At 36.2% G+C, this 21818-nt stretch overlaps 1 protein-coding gene and 1 long non-coding RNA gene across 2 annotated transcripts in view; both read left to right on the top strand.

Annotated features, from left to right (window-relative positions):
* The first annotated feature begins 2816 nt into the window (after window positions 1-2816).
* LOC103510141 (venom dipeptidyl peptidase 4-like) overlaps window positions 2817-21818 on the top strand; it is a 78637-nt gene continuing 59635 nt past the window's right edge. The window contains 1 exon segment of the mRNA XM_026824102.1: window positions 2817-3000. Within this exon segment, the coding sequence (XP_026679903.1) occupies window positions 2890-3000 (111 nt within the window). The 5' untranslated portion in view covers window positions 2817-2889.
* Window positions 8685-18114, top strand: LOC113467829. The gene is made up of 2 exons (XR_003391771.1): window positions 8685-8865; window positions 17934-18114. It is a non-coding gene; the product is annotated as an uncharacterized LOC113467829 (long non-coding RNA).

Here is a 21818-nt window from a genome sequence, read left to right as displayed (position 1 = left end):
GGTGGTGGGTGGTGTGGTGGGTGGTGGTGTGTGTGGTGGGTGGTGTGTGTGTGATGTGTGTGGTGGGATCGGTGTGGTGTGTGTGTTTGGTGGGATGTGTGTGTGTGCAGTGGGATGTATTTGATGTGTGTGGTGGGGTGTGAATGATGGGTGTGGTGTGTGTGTGGTGGGATGTGTGTGATGGGTGGTGTGTGATAGTCACCCATCCTGATATTAACCAAAGTGATTGTTGCTTAACCCTTATTTCGTATAAACGGTAAGAGACATCGAAAACATTTGGTCATTTGGATGTGAATATTCTAATCAATGTGATTTTTTACGCCGAATCGAATGGTGCTACTTTTAGTACTGTTTGACTTACGGTTGAGAAGTTGCGGGTTCGATACTTCCCTGTGTCGACAAATTTCCCTTTTATTTGTGAACCGTTACCAAATAAGCAAGTGAATAGTTGATCCCATGTGATTTTTCACGCGGAATCGAATGGTGCTACTTTTAGCACTCACTGACTTACAGTTTAGAAGTTGCGGGTTCGATACTCCCCTGTATCAACAAATTTCCCTTTTATTTGTGAACCGTTACCAAATAAGCAAGTGAATAGTTGATCCCATGTGATTTTTCACGGGAAATCGAATGGTGCTACTTTTAGCACTCTCTGACTTACAGTTGAGAAGTTGCGGGTTCGATATTCCCCTGTGTCAACAAGTTTCCCTTTTATTTTTTTTTTTACTTTCTATTTTTTTTTCAAGTACCTACGTATTCTGCAAATGTAATAGAAAGTCGTGTGATGTTCACACCAGATTTTTTCTAAAACAACTCATCAAAAGAAGAGGGGGACATTCGAAAATAATTGAAAAATTTCACATTGTCCATTTTTAAAGACTGAAATGCAATAAATGCTTGACTGTTTACGATCAGAAAAAAAACGAGTCTGGATGCTTCAAGGAGCATAAATTATGCTCGAACGTTATCACCGGCAACGTTGTATTTAAGGACGCTCACTTAAATCGATATGAATATGGACCAATGAAAATCTGGCATTTCATTACATAAAAAAATAAAATAAAGATTTTTTCCTCGTTGAAAAAAAATTGTTTTGATTTTAATTTTTGATTTTATTTCTTTTTCTTCTCTTCCGTGCGCACGTGGGGTGGTGTAGTTAAAGTTATCAATTTGAATTTAAATTAAATATTTCGAAATTAAGTAGATATTATACCCTGTTTTAAAATGTCTTTAAACCACAATGACGAAGTAAATGCCCTAGTGTTTTCATATTTAAAAGACGTAGACCAAAAGGCCGCAGAAATATTTAAGAAAAAAAACGTTTCTTATTCTGCTATCGCCATTCGGCGAAAGCTAAAGCCGCTACAACAACAACAACAACCAGCTATCACTTACTTCTTCTGAAACATGACCAGGTATCACTTACTACTTCTGAAACATGACCAGCTATCACTTACTTCTTCTGAAACATGACCAGCTATCACTTACTACTTCCGAAACATGACCAGCCATCACTTACTTCTTCTGAAACATGACCAGGTATCACTTACTACTTCTGAAACATGACCAGCTATCACTTACTTCTTCTGAAACATGACCAGGTATCACTTACTACTTCTGAAACATGACCAGCTATCACTTACTTCTTCTGAAACATGACCAGGTATCACTTACTACTTCTGAAACATAACCAGCTATCACTTACTACTTCCGAAACATGACCAGCTATCACTTACTTCTTCGAACTTCTCATGAGGTCATAAATTTCTCCTCCTCTGCCCCGGCCTTAACCCGGACAATGACAACTTCTGAAGGCCGCACAGTTTCTCCAAATGTCAACTTTTGAAGGTCACAGAGTTTCTTCAAAGCTTCTCCTCTCTGTTTGCCATTGAACTTGTTCAAATGAAGAGGTAACCGGAATTATCAAGTTAGGAGAGGAGAGGTGATGTCTTTCAATCGTGTATTCTTGTGACATAGTATGAGTGAGGGGGCCATTAAGTTATTAAGCCCTCTCTCTCTCTCTCTATCGTCTCTCTCTGTCTGATAAGGCACGAGGAATCTAGTATTTTTATTTGAAGAAGTCACTTCCTGGGAGGTTGCGATAGTTACAGGCAGTGCGTGTATTGAAATCTATCCAGACATACCTGTTCAAGTGTTCATTATATTTTCCGCCATAAATTCTCAGCATAATATACCCATGTTCTATTACACAATGTTCTATGAGTATGTTTAGGTTTTGCATAATAGTTCTTGTAGCCAGTCTAGGACTGGTACATGGTACAATGGTAAATGCAAGCATAAAGATGAAGCTAAGTTTTTTACTCCCTTTTTAGCAATGTCTTCGATGTATGTGCAGAAAGCAATACGTTCTTTTGGTGGCAAATCTAAACTACGCCGCACAGCGGCAGTCCAAATAATAATTTTGGTTTATTAAACTCATTGATTTAAGCGATCTGATTGGTCAATTTTAAGCTCTAGATTAAAATTCATCCAATTAGATGTCGGTTTAGCTTAAACTTTCTCGGCCATAACTTTTTCAGTTGAATTAGGTATCCACATTGTCCAAATGTAATCCCATGTTGGATTTCACCAATATTTTTTCAGCCCTTGAAAGGCCTGTTCAGCTAACTGTCTGGTAAGTTCCATTTGATTTGTATAAACTTATTAGGGCTGTTAAGCTAACAGGCTGTTAGAGGCCTAAGAGAAGTTTGGTGAAACCCACCCTTGAATTTTTATGGGTTTAACCCATGCCTATATTTTAGGGAAATTTTGTATTTCTGTATTGTGATGTCCTGTCTTGTCCTGTCCTAACGCAGAGTCCCGCCCCCGGTCACGTGATAGTCCTGCACGGTTCATGTCCTCGTCTCCCAGTGCACAGACCGCGGGTTCATGTCCAAGGGTCGCTCATATAACGGATACGGTTATGTTTTGATTCAGGATCGGGACCCGGCATCGCCCTCAGCATTCTCCAGCACTTCCGATGTCAACATGCTGCATAGGGTAAGTCATTGAATTTTCCAACCCTCGGGATTACAGTAAGTTCATACTTGCACTTCTCATTGAAGATGAGACAGGAAAAGATGTTTGCAGCAAACATCTAAAGCCAGCCACTCACTATCAGGTAGACCTGACAGGTACACCTGATCAGGTCTACCTGATACCTGATGAGCACACACACTTGACAGATACGACTGAAAAGGTCCGTCTGTCAGGTCTACCTGATACCTGATGAGCACACACACACACACACTATCAGGGAGACCTGATCTGTTGTACCTGTCGTCAGGTTCTAACCTGATAGTGAGTGGCTGGCCTAATTACCACCAACTTTGGATTTTTTTTTTTTTTGTTCACTCTTTTTTTTGGTTTCGGTTTGGCTTTAATTGGTTGATGGATTGTGATTATACACACTTGCAAACGTTACCATTAAAATGCACATTTTTAGCTATCCGTACTTGAATGTTGTTGTTGTTGGTGTTTTTTTTTTTTTTTTTTTTTTTTTACCGATTATTGATTATTATTATCTATTATCACGCGGCACAGACGCTTTAGTACAGACAGACCTACTGAGTTACTAAAGTATTGAACTCGGGTGTTATAGGTTAAGCCGGTATACACAATATTACTAAAGTGAAGTTCTTACTCTTTACTGATGTAATCGTTACCACATAATGAAGTATTACCTCAGGCTCCTATACACATGTATGTCTTACTGTCATGTATGTGCTTATACACTTTTAAATTTTACTATAGGATTGGTTGGGGTAATTTTGAGACAAGTCCAATTTTGAGGCACCAACGTGGTCTTGAATGACATGCTTATTTACTTCTGAAGCAGTTTTATGAAAGATTGGTTTCTTAATTAGGCTATATTGAAATGACCGCTTCAGTTGTCAGATCATTAAAGTTGGTCTCAGAATTGCGCTTGACTCAAAATTACCCCAGCACACCTTACACTCTTTATTATACTTATACTCCCCATTAATGAAATTTACATATTCATAATGCGCTTACATTTGGTTAGAGCGGTAGTCTTCGTATGCAGTTTTACTTAATGCATCTTTACAATTTTAACATAAGATTTATATTACAATAAATAATTTATTCATTTCGGTGAGATATTTTACAACTTAGAAGGAGATTACAACTTACAACATTACCAGACTTTGCTTATCTGATAGCAGTTCCAACAACATTTATACCTCACTTTTGGTGCAATCTCTCTAACTTTAACTTCACAAGTAGGTAATAACTTTTCTTCGTTTTCTTTCAAATGCTGTTATGCACTGAAAGAAATGCATTTCTGTGAACGCCGTACAGTTCGAATGACTATGCAATGTGCGTATCATTTCTTTCCTCGTTTCATGAGTAGATTTTCTTCTGGTTTTGCCGAGATTTAAGTTGCCAAAGTTATTGAGTTCATTTCCGCTATGAATCAAGTTCTGAAACACATTTCTCAAAATGTTGACGTCATGGCAATTATTATATTACTTATGCAAAATATGTAATGTTTTTGGAGATTTTTCTCCTGTAATATCACGTCTTTTGCGAAATACAAAGTTCTGTTCTAAGCCTTTGTTGTTTTGAACTCTTGACGTTTTTACTAACAATCATAGAAAATAACTGTCTCCTTCATAAAATGTTGCTCATAAAAAAGCTGACATAATTATACACGCTCATAACTTCTTATATCGAGGTATGTTTTGAATTTTTCTATTGCGCCCATATTCTAAATCCCTCGTATTTCATTGCACTGAATTTGTTAAATTCAATTCAAATGGAATTTTTAATACCTCAATACTACTTAACGATAACGAGATACTTCTTTAAGAGAAAATCCTGTTTTGTTGGTTTACACTTCTGTTCTTACTTACACGTTCTGTATCTTCTTCTTGCTGATCCCATTCATCATGACTTGTTAAATTTCAAAGGTGTATAGAGTTCATATTCATATGTAGCAATTGTAGCATGTACTCCTACCAAACATACAAAGAAATATGTGTACAGTAGAACCTCGATTATTTCAACTAATTCGGACCCGGTTAGTTGAAATTATCACTTTCTATGATCTTTTCCTCTGATAAGATAGAAACAATGGATTTTGGAGTTGAAATAATCGAGGTTCTACTGTAATTGTATATTTACTGTATAACTATAGTATAACTGGTGATAGATGAATAGATATGGAGAGATAAGTGTAGTGAAGTGTCATATGCTTTTGTTAGCTGACAGGAGCTCTTATCTGATCAGATATATCAGATGTACACGAGACACACTCGTGTGTGTTTTCTAGAAGTGTTATATATCATTTGTGCTCTGCCTCATCAACTTAAGTTCATATTCATATGTAGCAATTGTAGCATGTACTCCTACCAAACATACAAAGAAATATGTGTACAGTAGAACCTCGATTATTTCAACTAATTCGGACCCGGTTAGTTGAAATTATCACTTTCTATGATCTTTTCCTCTGATAAGATAGAAACAATGGATTTTGGAGTTGAAATAATCGAGGTTCTACTGTAATTGTATATTTACTGTATAACTATAGTATAACTGGTGATAGATGAATAGATATGGAGAGATAAGTGTAGTGAAGTGTCATATGCTTTTGTTAGCTGACAGGAGCTCTTATCTGATCAGATATATCAGATGTACACGAGACACACTCGTGTGTGTTTTCTAGAAGTGTTATATATCATTTGTGCTCTGCCTCATCAACTTAATATACCGAAGCAAACGACATTGCCATCAAAGTTTATGGACATGTCATTCACCACCACTTGCTTAATATTTCCACCCTGAAATGCCCCGAATGAAAGTGAACTTTTTAAATCCTGCAAGTGAAATATTTGTGGGTGTGAACTGCGAACAAAATCCACTCTAGTAGCTTCCAACTTTGGACCTTTCATAAAACACCCTTGGAAAGTAATAACGGCAATAATAACTTAGTGAAAAAGCTTAACAATGAATCTATTTTTGCGGTATATTTAAAAATTTCACTTGTAAAATACCCGTAGAATGGCACAAAATAATCACCACCTTCTGACTTTCGTCCACTGGTTGCTGACTGCTCATTTTTTCCCACTTTCCATAACTTTCGAAAGTTCTTATTCCTACTTTCGCCTGTGTGTGAACAATGGAGAAGTTTTTGGCCCCTTTTGTGAAAGTTTGCAGGTTTCCAAATTTGTGGGTTTTCCACTCAACTTCATTGAGTAGGCGTTCCACGCTACTCAAGTTGAGTTATTTATAGACTATTTCTGTTTCTGAAAAAGTCGTGCTGTGTTGTTAACTTTTTCTTTTTATTTATTTTTAAGTCTTCGTTCTCCTAGTTTTCTTTTTTCTTCATTCGCAACAGAGGAATGGTGGAAAAGTTGAAATATTATTCAGAAATTTCAAAGCTGGTGCTTTCTTTTACCCACACATTTGAATATAAGAATATAATATCACTTTTGCAAGTTTCATAAACGAATGACCAGGAACAAAATTTCTCTTCGCGTCAAACAAATTTTATTTAGGGATTTTCCTCCTCCAGTTTTCGAACTTTAGTTCCCTGTTCATACTGATCAGTGATCATTGTTCATAGAATACTAACAAGAACATACCTTGTTTATACTGCTAACGCCTAAGTGACTGTAATATAAAGTCCTTTTACCCCAGCAGATACATAATATGTAGGTAATAAAGTCGTGATGACATTACTAATATGTCATACCACCGATCTATGTTATAATGTTGCAAGTACCTATGTACTGTGGGTCAGTGATCATTGTTCATAGAATACTAACAAGAACATACCTTGTTTATACTGCTAACGCCTAACTGACTGTAATATAAAGTCCTTTTACCCCAGCAGATACATATGTAGGTAATAAAGTCGTGATGACATTACTAATATGTCATACCACCGATCTATGTTATAATGTTGCAAGTACCTATGTACTGTGGTATGTTGATACTACATCCGTCTCATGACTTGTTACATACCAGATGCAGAGTTAGTTGAACTTTGGCGAGTGTTAAAGCTCCGAGTTCCAAACATTTCACCTCGAACTTTGTGTCGGCTCGTGCTGGTTTTGCTGCGAAAAGTAAAAATATGCGAAATAACACAAATCTTATTTATTTTTCAAGAGGCTGATGAAATATGACAATAACTTGCAAAAAAAATAAATAAATAAAATAAATAAAAAAAACTACTTGAAAAACACTTTAATTTCTTCAAACTTTCAGGTCTATAAGATTGCCAACTTCTGAAGGTCACAGAGTTTCCCCGCAAAACTTTACAGACTTAATTTTCGGTTTTCTCAAGGTCACAGAACTTCTCACGAGGTCATAAATTTCTCCTCCTCTGCCCCGGCCTTAACCTGGACAATGACAACTTCTGAAGGTCGCACAGTTTCTCCAAATGTCAACTTTTGAAGGTCACAGAGTTTCTTCAAAGCTTCTCCTCTCTGTTTGCCATTGAACTTGTTCAAATAAAGAGGTAACTGGAATTATCAAGTTAGGAGAGGAGAGGTGATGTCTTTCAATCGTGTATTCTTGTGACATAGTATGAGTGAGGGGGCCATTAAGTTATTAAGCCCTCTCTCTCTCTCTCTATCGTCTCTCTCTGTCTGATAAGGCACGAGGAATCTAGTATTTTTATTTGAAGAAGTCACTTCCTGGGAGGTTGAAACATTAGGCCGCCAGTAGACGGCTCAGGGAGATTGAAGAAAAAGATGCCAATGTTTGTTTTGGAACAGTCAGTGAGTCGACTTTTTCTGATGAAGTGGAAGATCTTTACAACTGTACTTACAACATAAAATGGATTCGAATTGATTTGAGAGTGTCATGACTTTCGTTGGATTAGCTTTGTAACAGTAAAGACCGCAAAAAACAGTGTTTGTGTACCTTCTTCAAAAGTTGACATTGTGATGAAATTTGGCTGTGCTTACCCTTGTGCCCAAGGATTTTTTTTATTTACTAGTATTTCAATTCCCAATGATCATTTTCAGTCCCAAAAGAGATCATGATTTATCTTCTTCATCTGCTCTATGTCTATGTTCGAAATCCCTCAATTGTCTTGGAAGACAGGATTGACCAAGCCTCGTTATCCTCGTCTCATACCTTCTGCAGTAAAAGAATGTAATTTTTTTTCGACATCCACATTTAAATTTCCCGCCAATTTCTTTCCCAATTTCCCGAGCCGCCGAACAAGAAGACAAAACTTAAACCAACTTATACGTTTGTATGTTATATGTTCGGAATAAAATTTGTTTTATCAACTCGCGCATTGATATCATTATGAAGACGCTTATACACCAGGCAGGATTATTACTCCTCCAATTGTTTTCACCCTGTCTGTTAAGATAAGGTGAATTTATCCATACATGTCCTAGGAACTTTACTAGAACTTGATCTTTCTTTGAATAGTGTTTTTTCGGGGTTCTGCAGTCAGTCGGGCAGGATAAACAAGGTATACATATTCTATTCTATTCTATTAGGATCCTCTTATGGCTTATATGTAGATTGGAACACCTGGCAGGTATCTTCACCGAAGGAACCTGCTCAATCAATTTTTACCGAACATGGGTTTCAGACAACTATTTTTATGGATTCCGATTAGGAATGTATACCTAATGTCTTTTTCTTGTTCGCATTATCTCCCTCAGAAACTTCAGACATTTCAATATTCATTCCGTCAGTAAAGCTCAACTTGGCCACTTCGTAACGGCAAGGTGTGCGTATTTTTTTCTTCAAAAGTTCGTCGAAAAATAAATTTTACGATTTATTTGGTTCAGGTGTAAAATTGGTACCGACCCCCTTTTAATTTTTGATGTGCTTTGTTTCTCAATTGTAAATTTAGCGTAGTTGTGTTCTCCTAAGGTTATTTTTCCTATTTTTGTGCATTTAATTTTTCACTGTGATTTACGATTTTTTCGTGTTGTAAATAATAAAATTTCTTTTTTCCCCCTTCTTCAATTTTAAATAATAATTTACTCGTAAAAAAAAACCTCATATAAATATTTTATCTTCATAGAACTTGGAAATATTTTATTTTTAACAAGGCAGATCTTTTAAAGAATAGAAAGTGCTAATCGTTAACCATCTTGTCTTGAAGCCCTACACTTTTAAATACCTTCTGAACGTAAAATAGTAATTTCTAAACTTACTGTAAGTCTTAATAGTAAGCAGGTAGATATCTTATTTCAACATCTCCCAAATCATTATCGATGTGAAGAGGAGGCTATTTTACTGTTTATCTACTTGACTTGGAGTACTTTTACTACTAATTAAAAATGAATACTTGATAAATTCAACGGAAAGAACTTGAAATTTTGCCCAGTTTACCGCCATTACAAAGGCCTCCGATAAGAACATTCCTATCCATAATAATAATAATTTTTACAGTTCATTACACTTTGATCTTTATTTGTATTGAATCGGAGCATAATTAGATGTACATATTCTAATAAAGCGTTCCTTTCATTGATAAACAAATTAATTAGGTAACAATAATGATGATAATGAATAAGAATTGCACTTCTAAGTGCGGAAATTCCTGATTATAAATGGGATCAAATTGTCTTCGTTATCACAATATTCTTGATTTGTTTTGAATGGTGAATGTTTATCTGTGTTTTAGTATCATCAATAACTTCCTCAATTTCAGTATTTTTTGCTTAATTTACGTCAGAAATGTCAGGATTCTTCTTTCTCCTTATGTAGTCTTCAGCCAAAGGCAATACCATGTTTGCCAGATTTTATGTCATTCTTAAATTAGGTTAATTCTGTACCATAACTTATTTCAGCTTCCGTACCAATTTTCAACGGGATCAAATTGTCTTCGTTATCACAATAATCTTGATTTGTTTTGATTGGTGAATGTTTATCTGTGTTTTAGTATCATCAATAACTTCAAGTCCTCAATTTCAGTATTTTTTGCTTAATTTACGTCAGAAATGTCAGGGTTCTTCTTTCTCCTTATGTAGTCTTCAGCCAAAGACAATACCATGTTTGCCAGATCTTATGTCATTCTTGAATTCGGTTAATTCTGTACCATAACTTATTTCAGCTTCCGTACCAATTTTCAAGATTGTCAATAGTCCTAACCTCCCAAATGTCAACATTTTGGAGTTAGCTTTAGCTGTGGTCTCTACTGGCAGGTTTATCCAATTTATCGATTAGTGTCAAACCTGTTCCAAGTCCCAAACCCTTTATTAAACTCCTCTGCTTCAGCATCTTCATGATGTTCATCTTTAATATCTGCTCTTATCTCTATATCTCTGGTCTGTTCGATGTTATCTGTGTCAGATATGACTATTAAAACGTACAGGGTGACATCAATGAAATGTGTCCATACTCATGTATTGCACAGAATGCGTTTATGGTACCACACTAAAACTGCAATCCCAATTAGTGGTGTGTGTGGTTATGGAAGACTGGAGACATCATAATCGTTTCTGCATTAACAGTCTATGAACTCTGATCCAGGATAAATTCCAAATGAACTATGATCGAGGATAAATTCCAAGTGAGATTGTTTTTATAGACTTCCCTCTAATTGGTCACCCTACTCACCCTGTTGTGGCAATTTGGTGTTACATTAAAATTGTTATGTCAATTTCAACGCAAATTAAATTCCTCAGAGTTCATAGTAATGGTGTGCTTGATTATGATTTTATATCATATCAACTTGGAGAGGAGAAAAAATACAAGTCTCGAGAAATCTACCTTCTACACGCAGTACACGCCAGGATATTGCACATTCCAAAGACAGATTTCAAAACCCACTTTCACAGAGTAGGGGTGAGAAAAACTAGAAATTGTTTGCTCAAGGGAAAAATAAAAGACATAGAATACAGTTTCGACCCTTAAAACTAACAATCATAGAAAATAACTGTCTCCTTCATAAAATGTTGCTCATAAAAAAGCTGACATAATTATAAACGCTCATAACTTCTTATATCGAGGTATGTTTTTTTGAATTTTCTATTGTGCCCATACTCTAAATCCCTCGTATTTCATTGCACTGAATTTGTTAAATTCAATTCAAATGAAATTTTTAATACCTCAATACTTAACGATAACGAGATACTTCTTCAAGAGAAAATCTTGTGTTGTTGGTTTACACTTCTGTTCTTACTTACACGTTCTGTATCTTCTTCTTGCTGATCCCATTCATCATGACTTGTTAAATTTCAAAGGCATCAACTTAATATACCGAAGCAAACGACATTGCCATCAAAGTTTATGGACATGTCATTCACCACCACTTGCTTAATATTTCCACCCTGAAATGCCCCGAATGAAAGTGAACTTTTTAAATCCTGCAAGTGAAATATTTGTGGGTGTGAACTGCGAACAAAATCCACTCTAGTAGCTTCCAACTTTGGACCTTTCATAAAACACCCTTGGAAAGTAATAACGGCAATAATAACTTAGTGAAAAAGCTTAACAATGAATCTATTTTTGCGGTATATTTAAAAATTTCACTTGTAAAATACCCGTAGAATGGCACAAAATAATCACCACCTTCTGACTTTCGCCCACTGGTTGCTCAGGGCTCATTTTGCCCACTTTCCATAACTTTCCAAAGTTCTTATTCCTACTTTCGCCTGTGTGTGAACAATGGAGAAGTTTTTGGCCCCTTTTGTGAAAGTTTGCAGGTTTCCAAATTTGTATCTCTAAAAACCTCAATCGTTGAGGAAACAAGTTGCACTTTTAATCCAATGTGCATGAGTGTTAATGGTTTTTTTCAATTAATTAGTTTGTTTACATTTGTTGTGAGGCTATCAAATAGATTATATCATTATGTATAAACAAACACAGTAGGTACAATGGTACATAAACATAATATATGTAGTACCGACTCCTGTTACAATAGAATTCATTCAATGAATTGAATGGAACACCCTGCTGTCTGAGCTGTATGGGTGTATGGTCAGTGTGCATAATACGAGTACACATAATGGCCATTATGACACTATGCGTATACCATTCAATGAACACCCTGCTGTCTGAGCTGTATGGGTGTATGGTCAGTGTGCATAATACGAGTACACATAATGGCCATTATGACACTATGCGTATAGAGCTGTAGAGTTCATATTCATATGTAGCATGTACTCCTACCAAACATACAAAGAAATATGTGTACAGTAGAACCTCGATTATTTCAACTAATTGGGACCCGGTTAGTTGAAATTATCACTTTCTATGATCTTTTCCTCTGATAAGATAGAAACAATGGATATTGGAGTTGAAATAATCGAGGTTCTACTGTAATTGTATAAATGTATACTTACTGTATTACTATAGTATAACTGGTGATAGATGAATAGATATGGAGAGATAAGTGTAGTGAAGTGTCATATGCTTTTGTTAGCTGACAGGAGCTCTCAGCAAATGTTCAATTTATTTTTACAATACTTTTCTAAAGATTTGCTTACTAATATTAAGATTACATTAAATGCACTGATTAACTTGGTTTACATCAAGCCATCTGAAGATGTGACCCACAATCTCATGTTGAAATATAAAATGTCAATACCTGAGAATGCCCAAAGGTTAAAAAACACTTTAACATGAGATCTTAGACCCTTAGTAATTCACGATTTGATTCAAGACTAGTTTATAACATGGAATGCTTGTTCCTCATCCGATATGGTAGAAGTCAAAGGACTTGTTCCATGTGCTCGGACCTCAGAACTTGTTCTGTGGCTTCGATATCAACTTATTATACCGAAGCAAACGACATTGGCACCAAAGTTTATGGACATGTCATTCACCACCACTTGCTTAATATTTCCACCCTGAAATGCCCTGAATGAAAGTGAACTTTTTAAATCCTGCAAGTGAAATATTTGTGGGTGTGAACTGCGAACAAAATCCACTCTGGTAGCTTCCAACTTTGGACCTTTCATAAAACACCCTTGGAAAATAATAACGGCAATAATAACTTAGTGAAAAAGCTTAACAATGAATCTATATTTGCGGTATATTTAAAAATTTCACTTGTGGTAAAATACCCCTAGAATGGCACAAAATAATCACCACCTTCTGACTTTCGTCCACTGGTTGCTGACTGCTCATTTTTTCCCACTTTCCATAACTTTCGAAAGTTCTTATTCCTACTTTCGCCTGTGTGTGAACAATGGAGAAGTTTTTGGCCCCTTTTGTGAAAGTTTGCAGGTTTCCAAATTTGTGGGTTTTCCACTCAACTTCATTGAGTAGGCGTTCCACGCTACTCAAGTTGAGTTATTTATAGACTATTTCTGTTTCTGAAAAAGTCGTGCTGTGTTGTTAACTTTTTCTTTTTATTTATTTTTAAGTCTTCGTTCTCCTAGTTTTCTTTTTTCTTCATTCGCAACAGAGGAATGGTGGAAAAGTTGAAATATTATATTTATTTTTAAGTCTTCGTTCTCCTAGTTTTCTTTTTTCTTCATTCGCAACAGAGGAATGGTGGAAAAGTTGAATTATTATTCAGAAATTTCAAAGCTGGTGCTTTCTTTTACCCACACATTTGAATATAATATCACTTTTGCAAGTTTCATAAACGAATGACCAGGAACAAAATTTCTCTTCGCGTCAAACAAATTTTATTTAGGGATTTTCCTCCTCCAGTTTTCGAACTTTAGTTCCCTGTTCATACTGGTCAGTGATCATTGTTCATAGAATACTAACAAGAACATACCTTGTTTATACTGCTAACGCCTAACTGACTGTAATATAAAGTCCTTTTACCCCAGCAGATACATATGTAGGTAATAAAGTCGTGATGACATTACTAATATGTCATACCACCGATCTATGTTATAATGTTGCAAGTACCTATGTACTGTGGTATGTTGATACTACATCCGTCTCATGACTTGTTACATACCAGATGCAGAGTTAGTTGAACTTTGGCGAGTGTTAAAGCTCCGAGTTCCAAACATTTCACCTCGAACTTTGTGTCGGCTCGTGCTGGTTTTGCTGCGAAAAGTAAAAATATGCGAAATAACACAAACAGATACAATTACGTAGGTACAGAAATTATAATGAAATATGACAATAACTTGCAAAAAAAAAAAAAATAAATAAATAAATAAATAAAAATAAAACAACTTAAAAAACACTTCAATTTCCTGTGGTATGTTGATACTACATCCGTCTCATGACTTGTTACATACCAGATGCAGAGTTAGTTGAACTTTGGCGAGTGTTAAAGCTCCGAGTTCCAAACATTTCACCTCGAACTTTGTGTCGGCTCGTGCTGGTTTTGCTGCGAAAAGTAAAAATATGCGAAATAACACAAACAGATACAATTACGTAGGTACAGAAATTATAATGAAATATGACAATAACTTGCAAAAAAAAAAAAAAAAAATAAATAAATAAATAAAAATAAAACAACTTGAAAAACACTTCAATTTCTTCAAACTTTCAGGTCCATAAGATTGCCAACTTCTGAAGGTCACAGAGTTTCCCCGCAAAACTTTACAGACTTAATTTTCGGTTTTCTCAAGGTCACAGAACTTCTCATGAGGTCATAAATTTCTCCTCCTCTGCCCCGGCCTTAACCCGGACAATGACAACTTCTGAAGGCCGCACAGTTTCTCCAAATGTCAACTTTTGAAGGTCACAGAGTTTCTTCAAAGCTTCTCCTCTCTGTTTGCCATTGAACTTGTTCAAATGAAGAGGTAACCGGAATTATCAAGTTAGGAGAGGAGAGGTGATGTCTTTCAATCGTGTATTCTTGTGACATAGTATGAGTGAGGGGGCCATTAAGTTATTAAGCCCTCTCTCTCTCTCTTTATCGACTCTCTCTGTCTGATAAGGCACGAGGAATCTAGTATTTTTATTTGAAGAAGTCACTTCCTGGGAGGTTGAAACATTAGGCCGCCAGTAGACGGCTCAGGGAGATTGAAGAAAAAGATGCCAATGTTTGTTTTGGAACAGTCAGTGAGTCGACTTTTTCTGATGAAGTGGAAGATCTTTTTAAACTGTACTTACAACATAAAATGGATTCGAATTGATTTGAGAGTGTCATGACTTTCGTTGGATTAGCTTTGTAACAGTAAAGACCGCAAAAAACAGTGTTTGTGTACCTTCTTGAAAAGTTGACATTGTGATGAAATTTGGCTGTGCTTTACCCTTGTCCCCAAGGATTTTTTATTTACTAGTATTTCAATTCCCAGTGATCATTTTCAGTCCCAAAAGAGATCATGATTTATCTTCTTCACCTGCTCTATGTTCGAAATCCCTCGATTGTCTTGGAAGACAGGATTGACCAAGCCTCGTTATCCTCATCTCATACCTTCTGCAGTAAAAGAATGTAATTTTTTTTCGACATCCACATTTAAATTTCCCGCCAATGCCTTTCCCAATTTCCCGAGCCGCCGAACAAGAAGACAAAACTTAAACCAACTTATACGTTTGTATGTTATATGTTTGGAATAAAATTTGTTTTATCAACTCGCGCATTGATATCATTATGAAGACGCTTATACACCAGGCCAGGAGGTAAACATACGTTCCATTATAGCACGGAACAGGTTTGTAATGTTTGTATTCATTCCGTCAGTAAAGCTCAACTTGGCCACTTCGTAACGGCAAGGTGTGCGTATTTTTTTCTTCAAAAGTTCGTCGAAAAATAACTTTCTCTTTTTCCCGGGGGAAAATATTTAATAATAGTTCTATCGGCAAATCGGCCGAACAGATTGTAACAACCGACCCCCGCCGTTCTATGTATTGCCCGAGGCATATCTTTTACATTACAACGCCATGTCAACTTGTTCCTATAGTGGTTTCTGTCAAGAGGCTTGGTTCTTTGTTTGTTGATGGCTTTGTACATTTTAGTTGTATCGTTGTTCCTTCTGTATTTGTCTTTGCCTATTAGTTGTGTAACCCTCTCAATTGTAAAGATTTTGTGACAAGAGTCTGGTAGGTAACATCGTAATAACGCTGCCGCGCTGCAGGTTTATTACGGGCCAGAATTCGCAATTAGGTATCATATGCAATTATCTGAAATGTGCATTTTGCACTGACGTTTCTTGTTCTTGAATATTAGAGGCTCAATTATTGCAATAGCAATATGTTTCTAGTTGGATGATTTTTCTTCGATAAATGGAAGAATAACACGAAAATGAAGTATTGTACGTCAGCAAAACTATTATGTGAACGAGAGAAAATCATCTTTACTAAATATTAATACAAATGAGAAGCAATTTTTCCGATATTCCACCAGATTTTTTTGACGGAAGACTCCGGAATACTTGTATGTACGTATACCTTTGACATGAATCATATCATATGAAGGTATTTGTGATTTCTAAGCATTACTCATAGGTACTTTGATAGCCACTGGTATCTTGGGAAGTTTGAACTTATGTCGCTGTTTGTCTTTGATCTTTTCAGGCATAGAAGGAAAATTTCCTCACCCCTGATATTGATGAGCCTGGCACGACCCAAACCTATGACCTCTATCAGCCAAGTGACGTAGACCCCCATACCACCTGGAATTATACCATATTTCTGGCACAATACCTACCAGATTGGTAACACTGTGATTTTGATTGGCACTTGTGTTTGTTATTGTATCAATGCTACCTGTCAGTTCAGCGCTTATGTTGAGCGAGGTTCATTTAGTGTGTGCTTACTATGTACTATTTTATCTGCTGAACGCTGTAAACATGTTCCGTGGCGTAGACTTACTGATTTTTCCTATGGTGAAGAACCATGGTTCTTTGGATCATTCGCTTTGGCTACCTCAACTTTTCTTCACTGGTAGTTTTCACAGGGTATTCATACTATTCATATTTATACCCACAATTATGGCAAAAGAAGTATAACTTCATTATACCCCGATGAGAGTTCCTTTGCCCAACCCCTGTGATAATGAGCCTCCTCGGAATAATCTCTTGTCCTACTCAAAATGTAGGCTTTCGTGTCTCATTTAGCGCTTTGGTACTTTTTTCGGTCAGAATCTCTGTAGGTACATATTTTTAATGTTGTATAACAGGTTGTCAAGCATTACACAGCATACTACTCCACTAGAATCGGTCCTAGATACATCACGCACATACCTATTGTTCTGTTCTGATACATTTGGCCAATAATCAATATTGAGATCGCGTGTTGGTATAGGTTGTCATAACAGCATAAGGTACATACCTATTGTTCTGTTCTGATACATTTGGCCAATAATCAATATTGAGATCGCGTGTTGGTATAGGTTGTCATAACAGCATAAGGCTGTGGCATAACAAAAAACAAATCTATATGTGATCCACATAATCAGTTATCTCTTGTGCAGTGCTCCTGTTACCTTCAGGTTGCTTGGTGCTCCAATTAGTTGGTTCAGATTTTCGTGCCCCATTCTTCTTATCTTTTGTGTTCTAAGTGTTCCTGGTTTTGATGTCTGGTTGTCGATTATGGCAACCTTAGACAGTACTGCCAGCACCAGGAAATTCGGCACTTTTGACGACCAAAATGAAGTAAGTCACGCTTTGGGGCTGATGACATAATTATTTTGTCCTTTTTCCTCAATCCTCAATTTCCATGCTTTGTTTTTTGAGAAGATTGTTTTGTTTGCTTTCTTTTTATTATATAGGTAGGGAATTTGTGATCTTGAGTTTTACGACTTTTACGTACAGCATGGGTATGACGCGTCCGTAGTTGGTTGTTCCCTGGAGAGTGGATAGTTTACAGAATGTAAAGACCTTACATATTTCATATGGGTATCCCAAATGTAAATGATTTGAACCAAAATTAGAAGGACCACATACCTGGTCTACAACCTACACTAAACACCTGACTATCTTTATTTCTGCTAATAGTTTCTGACCGTACAGTACTTACGATTCTTATGACTTTATCAAAAAACACTAAAAAAATCTTTCAATAATGGTAATGTAAAACAATAGTTTGAAAATGTCTTACGTTTAAATCTTTATCAATATTTTCTTTAGTGACTTGAGGTAAATTCCCATTACAACTATGAACCTTTGTTAATTTTTGACTAATATGACACACTTAAATTAAGAGACAACCTAAATAGAGAACCACCCTCGCCGTCATTCCGCGAGGGACTTTCAGTTTTATGATGGATAAAAAGTCTTACAGTGTGACCCAAAGTTCGGACTCTCGCCAGAACGGAACCACAGGATATCCGATGGCCATGGACATGAACAATCGGCAGGTAAGCTTTTGAAACTCCCTATATCTAGGTGCCTAGGATACTTTTGCCTAGGAAGTTCTGCTTCCCAAATCATAGCTGTACTGCTGGACACTAGACATTGTATTTCTTTTCGGAGATTTTGGTAGAAGACCAAACTTTTCAAGGTAAAGCAAAGAGGATTTACAATAAATCATTATCTTGATAATGTTTTAGCAGAATAAGACATCAGAAAGTCCGTGACAGACAGCCAAAAAGTATTAATGGAACACGAAATTTTAAAAGCTGACAAGAATCTAGAATCTGTCGAGATCTAAAAGAGAAGGTGCTCCCCAACAAAGATGAAAGATTCATAAAGAACTAATCATCAATAAGAGGTATAATTGCTGTCAGCATGTTGCTATGCCGCTGCTTTTCAAATGAAATTCGCTTTGCCAAATCGACTATCAACAATAGACTCGCGAGTCTTCGTGTCAGTCAATGCACTCATTTCGCCACCTCAAGACACTCGCAGTGAGTCATGCGGTTAAATAATAAATCACACATGACGGAATCAATAGACAGCGCTCCACTAGGTTTAGCTTTAGAGTATTGGGCAGTGCAGGATTCTGAAAATTTAAGGTGTATCCAAACATAGTCGATCGGCGCGCGACGACCGGTCGACTATGTGTGGACACACCTATGCACCCGTTTTATGAACAAAAATTCTCGCTCTCAAGTCAGACAGACAAATTTCGGCCAATTATGTAGATGTTTAAAGTTGATGCTTCAGTGCAGCTTGGGAACCAATGTTTTGTTCATAAAATAAACATGACCCTTGGAGATTTTATCTTGGCCCGAATTGATTACTTTTTTAGGCCTTTATTTTAAGTGGCAGGGTTCTCACTTACATGAGCTTCCACCCAACCACTATAACTCCTACATGTGTCAGGATCTGAGCCCCTCACGAACAAGACTAGATCAAATTTTAATATTGGATAAGTCGAATAATTGTTCAAATTTAAATGCTCAGAATCAGAAAGCAGTGGGGTCAGAAAGCATTGATTCAAAGGATTTCTAAATGCAAGGAATTTTTCCTATTAGGCCTCCTTTCAAACCTGTTCCAAGTTCCAAACCCTTTATTAAACTCCTCTGCTTCAGCATCTTCATAATGTTCATCTTTAATATCTGCTCTTATCATTATTCTTACCGTTTCTATTATTACTGGATACTAGGTATTAATAATAGAAACGGTAAGAATAATGTTAATACATAGGATGTCTAATATAAACCTAACAAATAATCTGCTCTTATCTCTATATCTCTGGTCTGTTCGATGTTATCTGTGTCAGATATGACTATTAAAACGTACAGGGTGACATCAGTCTGAAAATGTGTCCATACTCATGTATTGCACATATTGCGTTTATGGTACCAATTACCAAACTAAAACTGCAATCCCAATTAGTGGTGTGTGTGGTTATGGAAGACTGGAGACATCATAATCGTTTCTGCATTAACAGTCTATGAACTCTGATCCAGGATAAATTCCAAAATGAACTATGATCCAGTGATCCAGGATAAATTCCAAGTGAGATTGTTTTATAGACTTCCCTCTAATTGGTCACCCTACTCACCCTGTTGTGGCAATTTGGTGTTACATTAAAATTGTTATGGCAATTTCAACGCAAATTAAAGTCCTCAGAGTTCATAGTAATGGTGTGCTTGATTATGATTTTATATCATATCAACTTGGAGAGGAGAAAAAAATACAAGTCTCAATAAATCTACCTTCTATACGCAGTACACGCCAGGATATTGCACATACCAAAGACAGATTTCAAAACCCACTTTCACAGAGTAGGGGTGAGAAAAACTAGAAATTGTTTGCTCAAGGGAAAAATAAAAGACATAGAATACAGTTTCGACCCTTAAAACTAACAATCATAGAAAATAACTGTCTCCTTCATAAAATGTTGCTCATAAAAAAGCTGACATAATTATACACGCTCATAACTTCTTATATCGAGGTATGTTTTGAATTTTTCTATTGCGCCCATATTCTAAATCCCTCGTATTTCATTGCACTGAATTTGTTAAATTCAATTCAAATGAAATTTTTAATACCTCAATACTTAACGATAACGAGATACTTCTTCAAGAGAAAATCTTGTGTTGTTGGTTTACACTTCTGTTCTTACTTACACGTTCTGTATCTTCTTCTTGCTGATCCCATTCATCATGACTTGTTAAATTTCAAAGGAATCATCGAAGGTAAAGGTATTGTTCTCTCTTGTGTAGGAGACGCCCACTCGTATCATTTAATGAGCAATTTATTTCCTTCTTCAATACATAATACCAAATTATGTATCCCATCATTCCCCTCATGTACACTTCTGATATGAAATTCAATACCATGATGTCAAAGGAATACATTTCTGTTCGATTCACGTGTTGTATGTTATAATGGGAGAACGTGGGAGTTTAAGGAAAATCTCATGTCTTCCCAAATCCAAACCTGTGATTTTGCCTTTGTGTGTCATTCAATTACCTTCCTTTTTGACCTCCCTTTTTCCTCAAGCTCATCTCACAAGCTGTGGTCCTCCGATGGTATGAGAACATTTCAGTCTCATTCTGACATTTGTAACAAGATCAGTCTGTGATACAAGATATGCTATTTGGCATTAATGACAGTAGTCCAACTAAAAGAAGTCACTTTTACCAGGTCAAATACAGCATGATTTACTACTCGTAGTACTTACGAGTATTATCTGCTTCAGAATCTAGAATTCAATGTTTCAATTCCCCAAGAGAGAACTGATTGAAATAGAAATCTCAGATTGTGAGCATAACGGACTTGACATGAATTCAATTCTTAAATCCTTATTTAACTTATTGTATCCGAACATATACAGGGTGTTCCAAAGTATTTAAGGAATTCCTGGGGATTATTACTCCTCCAATTGTTTTCACCCTGTCTGTTGAAATAAGGTGAATTTATCCATACATGTCCTAGGAACTTTACTAGAACTTAATCTTTCTTTGAATAGTGTTTTTTCGGGGTTCTGTAGTTCAATAAAGCAGCTATTAGGATCCTCTTATGGCTTATAGATTGGAACACCTGGCAGGTATCTTCACCGAAGGAACCTGCTCAATCAATTTTTACCGAACATGGGTTTCAGACAACTATTTTTATGGATTCCGATTAGGAATGTATACCTAATGTCTTTTTCTTGTTCGCATTATCTCCCTCAGAAACTTCAGACATCCAAGTATCCCTATATAATACATAATTATCATCCTATCAACCAGAAACACCTACCAAACAAAATGTCTCCACTGAAGATTTCCGACAAATTCCAATCTACGTTTGGTTGTAATAACAACACTAAACCGGCTCGTGACATAACTTTGAACCAAAACTCTGATGTGGTCATCAGCAGATAAGCAGATTTCTAGACTAGGAGACTAAATAACAAAGTAATCGAGTTTTTGTCATCATTCGCAATCAACTTCCTTTTCAGACTGTTTTGTTATCAGAACTAATATGAATTGTGTCTTCTGTTTGAATACTAGATATCTCGTCCACATCTTATTGTAGTATCTTGTCTTGTATCTGCTTCATCAACTTCAATAATAGAACTTTATCCATCACATGTCTCAATACTCTCTTTCTCTTCAGATAGTAATTGTTTATCTT

Source organism: Diaphorina citri, unplaced genomic scaffold, assembly GCF_000475195.1.
Source record: "Diaphorina citri unplaced genomic scaffold, Diaci psyllid genome assembly version 1.1 scaffold25, whole genome shotgun sequence".
NCBI lineage: Eukaryota > Metazoa > Arthropoda > Insecta > Hemiptera > Psyllidae > Diaphorina > Diaphorina citri.
This window is presented reverse-complemented; position numbering and strand designations above follow the sequence as displayed.